The 12,709-nt window shown below is 40.3% G+C and overlaps 1 protein-coding gene across 1 annotated transcript in view; it reads left to right on the plus strand.

Annotated features, from left to right (window-relative positions):
* Window positions 1-10,743, plus strand: part of LOC140200974 (RYamide receptor-like) — a 51,669-nt gene extending 40,926 nt beyond the window's left edge. Inside the window, exon 7 of the mRNA XM_072264614.1 lies at window positions 10,727-10,743. Within this exon, the coding sequence (XP_072120715.1) occupies window positions 10,727-10,743 (17 nt within the window). The remainder of the gene's footprint in view (window positions 1-10,726) is intronic.
* Window positions 10,744-12,709: the final 1,966 nt, after the last annotated feature.

Below are 12,709 nucleotides of genomic sequence, written 5' to 3' on the forward strand. Positions count from 1 at the left end.
TGATTTAAGAGCTGTGGAATACAAAGGCTAAGTGCATCATTGATTAGGTCCTTCCTGAGGAGTCTTTTCTCCACTTGTGCTAGAGTGGAAGATAAGCCCCTACATAAATTGGTTAGGACTGTATCTGTGCTGCAATTTCTATGCAGATTTCTATAAAATGGCTACATTCAGCTCTTTCAAGTCCGGCTCTGCAGATTGTTCAATGATACTCAGTGCATAAATCATGTGCTGCATTCAATATCGTTTAATAGAGCAAATCCATATCAGCTCCTAGAAAATAAACCTGTGTTCCACTCTTGCACTGGAAAGCTGTTGTCCAAAGGAAGAGTACTTTTCAGTTGACCTTACTTTTATACTTGTAAAGTAAAATCTCACCATTCTACTACCATCAGGCTCTTGAACAAAAAGGGATAAGTACACTCACTTGTCCATCCATCATAACCAATGACCTCACTTCAAGTACTCTTTATCTTGTTATTTCATGCTCTCATTATTTATTGCTATTTATTTATAATTGAATTTGCAGTTTGTTATCTTCTGCACTCTGCTTGATCTTCCATTGATCCTGTTATAGTTACTATTCTATAGATTTGCTGAGAATGTCCATGTAGCCCCCCTGGCCAGCCTCCGGGTCGCTTGGCTCACTGTCGTCTAGGGAAACAGCCCTCGGCCCTGCCAAACTGGGTAATTAGTTTGTGTGGATGCTGTGTGATGTACCCCACCCTGCCCAAATAACAGACAATACACCAGATACAATTAAATGATTTATGGTTTACAGATATTACTGGAACTATAATTAATAGAGAATAAAATATAAAAGGGAAATAAAAGGCGCCACACTTATCAAAGTTCAATCTCTTCAAGCAAAAACAGTTGGAGCTCAGGGCCCTTCTTCTTCACCCTGCGACCCCTCGGACCACCTCGACCGGCCGCCTGGGACCAACAACGGTGGTCAACCAGACGCTCCACACGAGTCCGTCTCCGTCTCCTCTCCTCGCCGAATGCCCTGTTCGGGGTCCGACCCCGTTAGCAGACTCACAGCACCTGGTCCATCCTCTGTCTCTCTCTCCCGCCTTCCGCCCCAAAACCCCGCGCATACAATATCTTACAGACACACCAAAAGCATAACAACTATCCCAATTGGTTCGTAACATCTTCTTATCAGTAACGTGATCCAAACAAACTGCTAGCGGGAGGACTTTCTCAGCAGTTAACATAACAAAGAAGCTCTTTCAATTATAACATAATAAAGAAGCCATTTTAATTAGAATACACAGTAACATAAAAAAAGAAACCCCTTACACCCATAAGAAAATGAATCTCGGGGTTGTATAAGTTGACATATATGTACTCTGATAATAAAATTTACTTTGAACTTTGTACTTTAGAATTAAAGGCACCAAAACAGCAGACTGGTGAACTGCAAGACATGCAATTCCTGCCTTTTCATCTCTTCCTTCCCTTTCCACCATCCCAGGACCCCAAACGTCCATTCAGGTGAAATGACCACCCATCTTCTTCCTGTTGAGTGTACAGCTCATGATGTGATTTCCTCAGTGTAGAGGCAGATTCCTCAAAGGCAGATTATATCTCACTTTCTGTGGCTGTATCAAAGCCGGCCAGTTTATTGTTGACCATCCTTCATCTGTAATACCGGCTCTGATTTTCTCTGCAATAGCACTGCCCAGTGTGCTGGGTATTTATATTCCTTCGTTCACATTCCATCCATGTAACTTCTGGTAGTGAGTGGCTAGTACGGTGCTTTACAGTACCGGTTGTAAGATCGAGGTTCAGTTCTGTCTCTAAGGAGTTGGTACGTTCTCCCGCCACTGTATGGGTTTCCTCTGGGTGCTCTAATACCACCCACATTCCAAAGACACGTGGTTAGGATCAGTGAGTTGTGGGCATGCTGAAGCATAGTAACGCTCACCAGCACAATCCCCGCTGATTTGATTTGACACAAACAATGCATTTCAGTGTATGCTTTGAGGTACGTTCCAATTAAAGCTAATCTCATCTCATTAACGCATCAATTGGATGCCCCATTCTATAGTTTAACCCCACATCAACCCTCCCCTCACTCTATCAGAAATGTTCTTTCTCTTATCCTCCAATCCTCATTTCCTCCATTCCTCATTCTCTCTGCAACTTAAATCGGTTTTCTTTCTTGCCCGATTCTACAAAACACCCACAGCCTGAAACATTAACTCCGCTTCCATCTCCATTCATGCTGTCTAACCTGCTGAGTGTGTCCAGCTTTTATGTCAGACTATTGAACTGCTACCACTGGTGTAGCAGCATCATTTGATCCAAAATCAGAACAAAACGATTGTCACTGGCCTGCAACCCCAGACGGAATTGTTATACTTGCGTGACACGCCCACAACGCCAATGATTGCTCCAAAGAGTCAAATTCCCTATCCGATCCTTTATCAGCGATTAGTAAACATGCAATTAAGCATTATTGAGCATTATCTCAGCAATCTACAAAGATATAACCTCCACCGGTCCCAAGCTACAAACTGCATTGAAATAAGTTAGAATACATAATTTATTCCCTTCACTTTTATTGCACCCCCTCCCACTCATGTGACTAGTTACCAGAATACAAATAATAAACTCACAACACAGAATACATGGCCTCTACATTCCAGCACCCTAACGATTATACTATAATAATTACAACTACATACTACTAAAATACAGAAGACATGAAATCTCTATATTTATAAAATTGTCCTCTTTTAGTAAGCAGTCTATCCTGGAATGTGATCTTCTCCTGACAAATCAAGTTGTCCCTCCTGAATGTGTTCAGGAAAATCTGTCTTGATTCATTGCTGCCAAAGCTCACCAAAGCACAAAACTGAAGCTCTAGCTGAGCGTAGTCTCTTCAGTCACCGTGGTTTCCTTCAGTGGCCCATTAACAGTCCAACCTCGCATTGTTCTGATTGCTTAAGGTTCATCATTAAAACTATGAATGACTTGCAACGGCTCAGAAGCCTTAGGCACATTCACCCCTATCAACACAATTTCTGACTTAATTTCCGACAAATAAATGTGTTTCAGGTGAGACCATTCCTGAAGATCTCTCTGACAAGCAATGTTCCCTATGTGGATGGGCATACGTTTCTGCGTATAGATGTTAGACAGTTCACAATAGTTTTCACTATCCAAGTCAGCTACTTCCAGTCCTGAATTGATGTAGCTACTCACAACCTTCTCTTGATCCACAGTGTGTAAGAGAATGCGTGTTCCTTTTCCTGTCAGGTTGAGCTTGTTCATGAGCCTCACTGTACAGAACATTGCTGTACTTCTTTGATCTAAGAAAGCATATGTAACCTCCGTTGTGTTACTCTTCTTAGACCTCACCTGAACTGGAATTATAGGAAGTTTACAATCATGGTCACCAGCCCTAGTAAGACCATTAGGAACCAGGGCGGTACTCACTGCTGTATTCGATTCAGTCATGGCTTGTTTCGAATCTGCACCCTTGTCATCAGCTCTGTGCTCAGTTTTAGCTTCACTTTCCACAATAGCCACACTAGTGGGAACGCTGCTTCTTTTAGCTTGCTAACAAATTTGTGATCCAGTTTTGTTCACACCTTTGCTTAATGTTGGTGATGTAGCATTGTATTTCTTTCCAAACACCAGGTCTGTAGCAATCTTCACTTGCCTTTCAATAAAATCAACAATGTCAGTGAAAGTAATCTTACTGTTATGTCTTTTTTTTGCAGTTCATACACTGCCGATCTCCATTCTCTTCATAGTTCACCAGGCAATTTATTTATGACAATCTTCATATAAGCAGGCATGTTCAACTCGTGCATGGCCTGCATGCCTCCCATGGCATTGCAACAACTTCTAAGAATGAAGACTATAGTCTTGAAGAGTTTTCACGTCTTCTGGTTTGATATGTGACCAAGAAAGAGCCTTTTCCATGTAGGCCACAGCAGTTTTGTTCTCATCATCGGAATGTTCCTGTAGTAAAGCTTGGGCCTTTAGATATACTTGCTCTGAGCTGATCCGCTGGCAACTTTTGACAAGCTCTCTAGGGTAACCTCCAGTGGACTGTTTGGGAAAATAGAGATGGTCACTATAATTATTCGTAAATACAAAATAATCTGCAGATGCTGTGATCAAAGCAACACTTTCAGTACGCTGGATGAACTCAGCAGGTCGGGCAGCATCAGTTAGAAGTGATAAGTCGACGTTTCGGGCCGGAACCCTTCGTCAGGACTGAAGAATGAAAGATGAGGAAGGATTTGAAAAATGCTTGTAGCTTCAGTTGGAAGACCGGTAATTTGAAAGACCAAGGGGTGGGGGAGGGGAAGCATTGACATCATAGCCCTGAAAACAATGGGTAGTAGAAGAAGGAGGCGGAACCATGAGGGAGCTGGGGGAGGGGGTAGAGTGAAATAGGGATAGAGGGGGAGGGAATTACCAGAAGTTGGAGAATTCTATGTTCATATCAAGGGGCTGGGGACTACCTGGAAGGGCTGTTTGGGGGACCCCAACAGACTCACAAGTGAAGACAACACTTCACTTGTGAGTCTGTTGGGGTCATCTATTGCATCCGGTCCTCCCGGTGCAGCCTCCTCTACATCGGTGAAACCCGACGCAGTTTGGGGAACCGCTTTGTCAAGCACCTCCACTCCATCCGCCACAACAGACAGGATCTCCCGGTAGCCACCTACTTCAACTCTGCTTCCCACTCCCATTCAGATATGTCCATACATGGCCTCCTCTACTGCCATGATGAGGCTAAACTCAGGTTGGAGGAGCAACAACTCATATACCGTCTAGGTAGTCTCCAGCCCCTGGGTATGAACATAGAATTCTCCAACTTCCGGTAATTCCCTCCCCCTCCCTTCCTCTATCCCTATTTCACTCTGCCCCCTCCCCCAGCTCCCTCATGGTTCCACCTCCTTCTTCTACTACCCATTGTTTTCAGGGCTATGACGTCAATGCTTCCCCTCCCCCACCCCTTTGTCTTTCAAATTATTGGTCTTTCAACTGAAGCTACAAGCATTCTTCAAATCCTTCCCCATCTTTCATTCTTCAGTCCTGACGAAGGGTTCTGGCCCGAAACGTCGACTCATCGTTTCTAACTGATGCTGCCCGACCTGCTGAGTTCATCCAGCGTACTGAAAGTGTCACTATAATTATTCATCTTGCCTTCAATATTATTCTTGAAAGCTCTCATAAATGAATGATACTGCAATGGATGATTTCCATTGAAGATTTGAATCTCTCTTTTAGGAAGAGATGCAATGTATTGTCGTTGCACCACTAATCTTGTTATTTCCTTTTGTGTCCTTGTGGCCTCCAGCCCGGCATTTAGACCTTTCTCATCTGAAACACGAGTCAGAATCAGAATCAGGTTTATGTCACCATACTGTAAATCAATGTTCTCAGCAGCACCTTATACTATTGGATATGGCATAGGTTCGGAGTGCCTCCTCGGTGCAGGCTGAGAGTGAACTACCCCTTGGGGTTCAAACTCCTGGCTCATAGATATTTGATTCTCAAATGTATCCATTGAGTATGCTGGATTTTCTCTGTTCCATGCCAACAATGGAAATCTCGTCAGAGGACCGCTCTGCTGGAGCAGGCTTAGCACACACGGCACTTGCAGCCCATAAAACTTAAAACTCTAGCCATCTTGGCTGCAATTTCTTCCTGCAACTTGACCTCCTCCATCTTCCTCCGAAGTTGTTCCACCTGTTGTTCCTGGCTTTGGCGATGCTGTTCCACCTTTCCCACCAAGGCAAGCTTATCCCTCAGTATCTGTTGTCTTGTGTAACCCAGCTAAACCAAGCTTCCACACGGGACATTGATCTGTGTGACGGAACAGGTTGGCAATGCTAATTCTCCCGCTAACCTTGCCCTTTGCCCGCTTAGTCACTCCTCCTCATTCTGTCCCTTGTCTAGTTTCCCCAGTAGTTCACACACTTTGCCCTCCGACTCTGCAGTCCTTGGGAGTTCACCATTTACACACCCTAACAGTAAAACAATTGCTAGCTTGGCTAATCAAAACAATCCCTTCAGTTAACATGCTCTATTGGTTTATAACTCATAAAAATAAGGATTCAAGGCACAGTCATTCCAAACCGTTTCAGTTATTTTCACTCACACTGTTACATTGGTTTGTAGACAACCGAACAGCCCCAAAAGACCCGAGGGACAGTTTGTGGCATCCCAAAATAATGCCTGGGTTAGTGGGAGCAACACCACTGGTGGGGAAGCATTATTCTTTTATATTCATCTGAGCGTGTGGACACGGATCAATAGGTTTAACAAAGACATTTGTTCTGGAATAAAACTGTAGGATGTTAGAATCCCTGTTTAAAACGTTCCAATTCTGCGTCTGAAACAATTATCATTGTGTGGTCACGTGATCCCCACCCTCGGACCAACAGTAGGATTTCCTGGTCCTCCTTGGCCAGGTGGAGGCAGATTTAAACCCTCGGTCTGGCTTTGCTAGAGAGGTGCGGAGGTTAGAGTTGACGGTTGGTGACTAGTTGTATTAGAAAGTTCAGTGTGTCATGGAGAACGACTCCGTATATTTGTAAGATTTTGTACATACAAGTTTGATTTCATTTAACTATTTGTAAGTACTTTTTTACTTCACAACTTTTGGGCAGCTTTTGCATTTTCTTTCTGCTGGCACTAAATAAAACTCCTTGTGCTACTGTGCGGATGTGGCTTACCATCTTTTTTTTCAACTGGTGACCCTCACCAGGCAAGTCTACCCACACCGGACAGCGAGGTGTGACAATCTGCTGACAACGGAACAGGCTCCGCGAACGTTATCCATGCTGTCTTCAGCTTGTATGTAGGCCTCTAACTCATCACCTTTATCAGTTCTCACAGTTTGTTCTTTAACTTCGTAAATATTTTCATTTCCCCCAGGGAAGTGACCTTCATTACTACATGTTTGTTTAATTGCTCTCTCAGCTTCAAGCCACTGCTTCTAGCTGAAATCATTTTGTCTTCCAAGTTGTGCCAACGAGACAAAACAGTGACAGTTTCAATTTAGCTTTTCAATTATAGAAACAATTCAATTATTTCAGTTCAAACAGAAACAGGGGTCGAACACTCAGGCAACCACACAGCTTTTCACTCCAATCCAATTGGACACAGCAATGTTCGACCACTTCAAACCTGTGATTCAACCCAAACACACAATATGAACAACAAAAAAAGGTCGTTCTTGCCACAAGCTGCCATTCATTTGGTATAACTGTCAACATCTTTGCTGACAAAATGTAGCGGCAAAATTTGATCCAAAATCAAAATAAAACTATTGCTACCAGCCTGCAACCCCAGACGCAGTTGTTATACTTGCGTGACGTGCCCACAACCCCAATGATTGCTCTAAAGAGTCGAATTCCTTATTTTAATCCTTTATTAGCAATTAGCAAACATACTATTAAGCATTATTGTATGTTATCAAAGCAGTCAGCAAAGGTAAACCTCCACCAGTCCCAAGCTACAAACTCACCAATACGTAACTTATTCCCTTTGCTTTTACCACGTCTCCACCCATGTGATTAATTACCATATAGACTCACAGCACAAAACAAATACAGGGCTCCTACAACAGGAGTGCTACTGTTGAAGCTCGGCATTGCATGGATCAGGCAAAATGCAAGATAAATTTTTCCAGTGGCTACTGCCTTCCTCACATAGAGTATTTTTCAATGAGAAAACTATCTGCTTGGTCTTGATACACTGAGAACAGATTGCACTTGAGCCCAGAGAATTTCTAACATGCAGTGATGAGAACTATAGAACAAAGAACTAATGTTCTGCACCCACCCACATTGTCTGCTTTGCTTTCTGCAAAGATCTGCAGTCTCTCAACACTAGAAAAATAATATTGCTATGATTCACGTCAAACCTTTTATGATTTCAGGATTTGTGCCTCTTTGTTTGGATAGAGTTGAAGCAGGTTATTTTGATTATCCTCTGCCTTGAAATGATGCAGTCACTGAAAACACTCTCTCACCTCTTGAATCTAGTTCTTTTTTCAATTTGTGTCAAGTAAGTTGGTTGGAGATCGACTCATTCATTCTGTTGCAGGTTGTAACTGAACCACTGGGGTGAGAATGCTGACAGCTAAATAGTCTCTTTTTTTGGCTTTTGTATAATTAGTCACCAAGTGTAGGAGAGATAAATTTATAATCAAATACCAACTGTGAAGAAATAATTTCAACCCTTTGCACAGCTTTCTACAAGACATGTCAGATTTGGCATAATTCAAGAAAATAACACTATATTCTGGATTCTGTCATTTTCCCTTGTAGTATCTCGATGTACTGCTGCGATGAAAGGATCTGGGTGAATGGCATGCAAAACAATGTTCCTCTCTGTATCTCACTAAACTTGACAATAGTGAACCAATTTATCAAATCATAATTTGAATTCTGTCAGACTAATCAAGAGAAAAGAACCAAATAATGTTTCTTATAACCAAATGCATTCAAATAAGATGTTTTGGAATCAAGCAGCATTTGTGATGTCAAGCTATCTCCTTGTAGGTGCGAACAAGCTAAATACAGTGTTTAATTGATGATATTCTTCATGTGACAGTTTGCTCATGTTTACAGAAAATGTATTAATCATTCAGTAATATTTGCCAAATAAATGTCAATTATTTGTACTAAAACTTAGATACAGAATGGAAATTATGTTTTACTGGCAATAAGGCACATGATTTTGATTTTAATTATTGCAAGAATAATTTTGCCCATAGAGAGGGAAAATAAGAATTTTCACTCCCTATTTATTCTTTTGACTTAATCTTTCAAGTTACAGTCATTACAGATGTGTGTTGATTGTAACTGCACAGTACCTCTGTAGTTTATTGATTTGAGAGAGCAAGATCCAAAGCTCAGAAATATCAACATATGACTAGAGGTACTAATAGAGTTTAACCAATATAATTGACCAGTCTATTAATACAGAGCATTGATAATCCACTTGAGGTTTATCTTGCACACTGACCAAGATTGTTCAGCTAGCTAGAGCTAAGTGTTTTTGTCATTAACATTTTTCAGTCCTTGAGCTTCTTCTACCACAGCAATGATCGAACTCTAGATAATCATCAGTGCATCTTTTGCTATTCTACATGCACACCAAGGCCAATATACACTCGGTGGCCACTTTATTAGGTACACCTACTCATTAATGCAAATATCTAATGAGCCAATCATGGGACAGCAGCTCAGTGCATAAAGACATACTGACACGATTAAAAGGTTCAGTTGTTGTTCAGACCAAATATAAGAATAGGGAAGAACTGTTCTCTAAGTGATTTTGACCATGGGATGATTGTTGGTGCCAGATACTGTTTGTTTCAGTACAATATCTCCATGCTGCTGATCTCCTGGGATTTTCACACACAACAGTCTCTGGAGTTTACAGAGAATAGCGTGACAAACAAAAACATACAGTGAGCAGCAGTTCTGTGGGTGAAAATGCCTTGTTAATGAGAGAGGCAAGAGGAAAACAGCCAGACTGGTTCAACCTGACAAGAAAGCAACAGTAACTCAAGTAGTCTGCAGAGCAGCATCTCTAAAATGCACACGTCGAACCTTGAAGCCGATATAGCCAAGAACATGAACGTACACTGAGTGGCCACTTTATTAGCACAGAAGATTCAATGGCACTTTAGAAAGGACTGCTCCCCTGGTATTCTAGCCAAAATTTATTCCTCAACTAGCCCTACCAAATGGTAATTTATCACGTTAACTGTTAGTAGGATTGTATTCACAAACACTCTTCCACTTTTGTGTATGAAACAATGTCATTACTTCAACAATAAATTATTGGCTATGAGATGCTTGGGGATCCAAAGATTTAAAGGATGATTTTTAAGTATTCAGTCTCCAGAATTCTTTCTCTATATTCAACTCTACCATCTTCAATTCTCACCATCATTCGATACCTTGATAGGATCACCCTTTGATCAGGATTTTTCTCATCACTGTTATCATGATTCAGTTTCCTTTCCTTGTCAACAACCTCAGGATGATCCAAAATAAATACCAACTGCAAAGATTGGGCCGGGGGCAGGAGGACAAAACAGCATCAGTACAATTGAATCTAGAGGTTCCAAAAGGAGCCACATGAAGTTGATTGACTGTCCAGAATGGACAGAGCTTATTTGCCTTGTCTCAACAATACAACTGTACCACATTCAGGAAATAGACATGTCATTCACTACAATGATATTGCTATTTCACGCCATCAACCAACCTTGTAGCCTGAGTGAGGTTATTCTGGTCCCGAACTTAGCGGCCTTCTGATAATGCTTGATAAAGGGGGATGAAATGGTCCTAATGTATTTTTTTAGTAAAACACAAGGCAGGACAGCAAAAATGTTATCATACTATGGTGAATTAGAATCCATTGTTTTAATTATGTTCTCACTTTTAAAACATTTAACATTACTGCTCAACAGGTTTGATGCTGAGACACATTTTTCCTAGCTACTCTAAGGGGACTCAGGGCTCAAGGTGACATAGAAATGAGAATCAAGATGAGGAGAAACTTCTTTAGAGTTGTAAAGCTTTGCAAATCTAAAATGGACCTAACAGCCACCGTTAAGAGGAAGATCAAAATGAGAAAAGGATAACAGAGGGTTTAGAATATCAGCAGTGATCATCTTGAATGTCCAAACTTATGCTTTTGTAATTGCTATATTTCTGTTTTCTTACAGCTACTTCCGTGATATAACATGCAATCAATTTGACTGGGTTCCCAAAGGGTGTTTTACATGCAGATGACTGTAAGCTGGTACCAGATGAAGCTAATCCTAGCAGTACCAATTTCTACTTTTGTGTATAGATCCACAAAGTAAAGACAACTGGGTTGTCCCGGTCTCTTAGTAAATTCAGATGGAAAGAGACCAGCTCAATGCCAAAATTGTTAAAAGTTACCTGCCTTGACTTGTCCTTTATCAGACTCAGCTACAGGTAAAACCAAATGTATTGATACAAAATTTGGGTAAATCTCAACACATTCTGTACATACGTTATCTGTTCCCAAGTTTAAAAATCACATTTACTGTACATAATCCATTTTCAATTATGGTTGAATGAAAAAATGTGCATAATAAAAATACTAAATATAAGTAAGCAAAATAGTTGTGATTACTGAGCTTCTTGCATTTGTAAATACTGAAAATAATTACCCCAAATAAGCAATGGACTTTAATTATGGATTTAGACAGCAGGATGTATAACATTAAATTATTGCTTGGTTTCACACTGGTATCATTATTTATAAAATAACAAAATTGGTTTAAAATATATTTGTTACTTGTCTAGGCTGCAAAGCCGGGTATCTGAAAAACACAGATAATTTGCGATAAAATAACTCTATTGCACATTTTGGAGAAGCATTTTCAGTTCATTTAAAATGGTGGACTTGTCACAACAGAAAGAGCAGAGAAACTAGCAATTTTAGTTAATTCATTCCAGGATAACATTGAATTCAAAAGTGAGATGCACAATTCTATCCACAACTGTAAATACACTGAAATGTAGTACTTTATGCTATTGATGGATGCTAGTGTTGCAAACCTCAGCAAAAGAAAAAATCATCTAAACAGGACTGTCAACTTCCTATGCAAAGGATATACTTCAAAGATTTCCCAGTTAATTTCTGAGTTCAAAGTGCATGAAGCTCCCTTTTGCCTTTTCAGAATATGAAATTAAATCCCCCTTTGTATGACTACAGAGGTCCATTTTGGCAAACATACTGGTAGAATGGAAATCTGATTTTTATTAAAGGGCTGTGAAAATGATCTTTCTATTGAAGTGACTGCTTTTTCATTTTTATGAATATTTCCTTTAGGAAACTCTCTTCCATCGACACTAACGGTGTCCACCAGAATCACCATTGATCCATACCATTTCGATTGTTTATCCCTGCAAGAATGTGGATGAGAATACTTAGTGATGACAAAATTGTGATTGAAATACAGGTACTAAGTTAGTATACTGGACAATTGCTACAATTCCTAAAATCTGTATGTGAATACAAGAAACAGCGCAGAAATTGGAATTGAGATTGATCTACCAATTACCTTCTTAATTGCTTGATGTAATTATGTTAACTTACTATTTTGTCTACAAAGGCATCTAAATTCCACCAAAACATTAGCAATTATTATTAAAAGCAAAATATTATTTAATCTTCCTACCAGTGTGAATAATATACTTGCCACTAACTCACCTACTTACAAGGTGAATTGCATCCACCTTGCACCACTTTCCATCCTTATTGGTGAGTATGGATAAAACGAGTGGAGGAAAGTTTAGAGATGTCAGAGGTAGTATTTTGTTTAAAACAGGGAATGTTCTGCATCTGGAACACACTTCAAGGGCTGTTGGTGGTGGAAGCTGCATGTATTTTCCTTCTCCTTCTGCACAATGACAGCTTTGTATGCAGGTCCATGGAATAAGGAAATGGGGTAATGCGAAAAAAAATTCTAGTGAGTGTCCTTAACTGGGAAGGTACTGCGTTTAAAAACAGATGTGGCTGTGATCACCCCAAATAACAGAAACATTACCACCATCTTTGCAAATATGAGAATATGTACAATAATAAAAAATCCAGTTTTAGGACAGTATAATATTAAACATTTAATTAAAGTTTCTCTTACAGAGTAATGATAAATGATAACATGGGGTGCAAA

Source organism: Mobula birostris, chromosome 7, assembly GCF_030028105.1.
Source record: "Mobula birostris isolate sMobBir1 chromosome 7, sMobBir1.hap1, whole genome shotgun sequence".
Classification (NCBI taxonomy): domain Eukaryota; kingdom Metazoa; phylum Chordata; class Chondrichthyes; order Myliobatiformes; family Myliobatidae; genus Mobula; species Mobula birostris.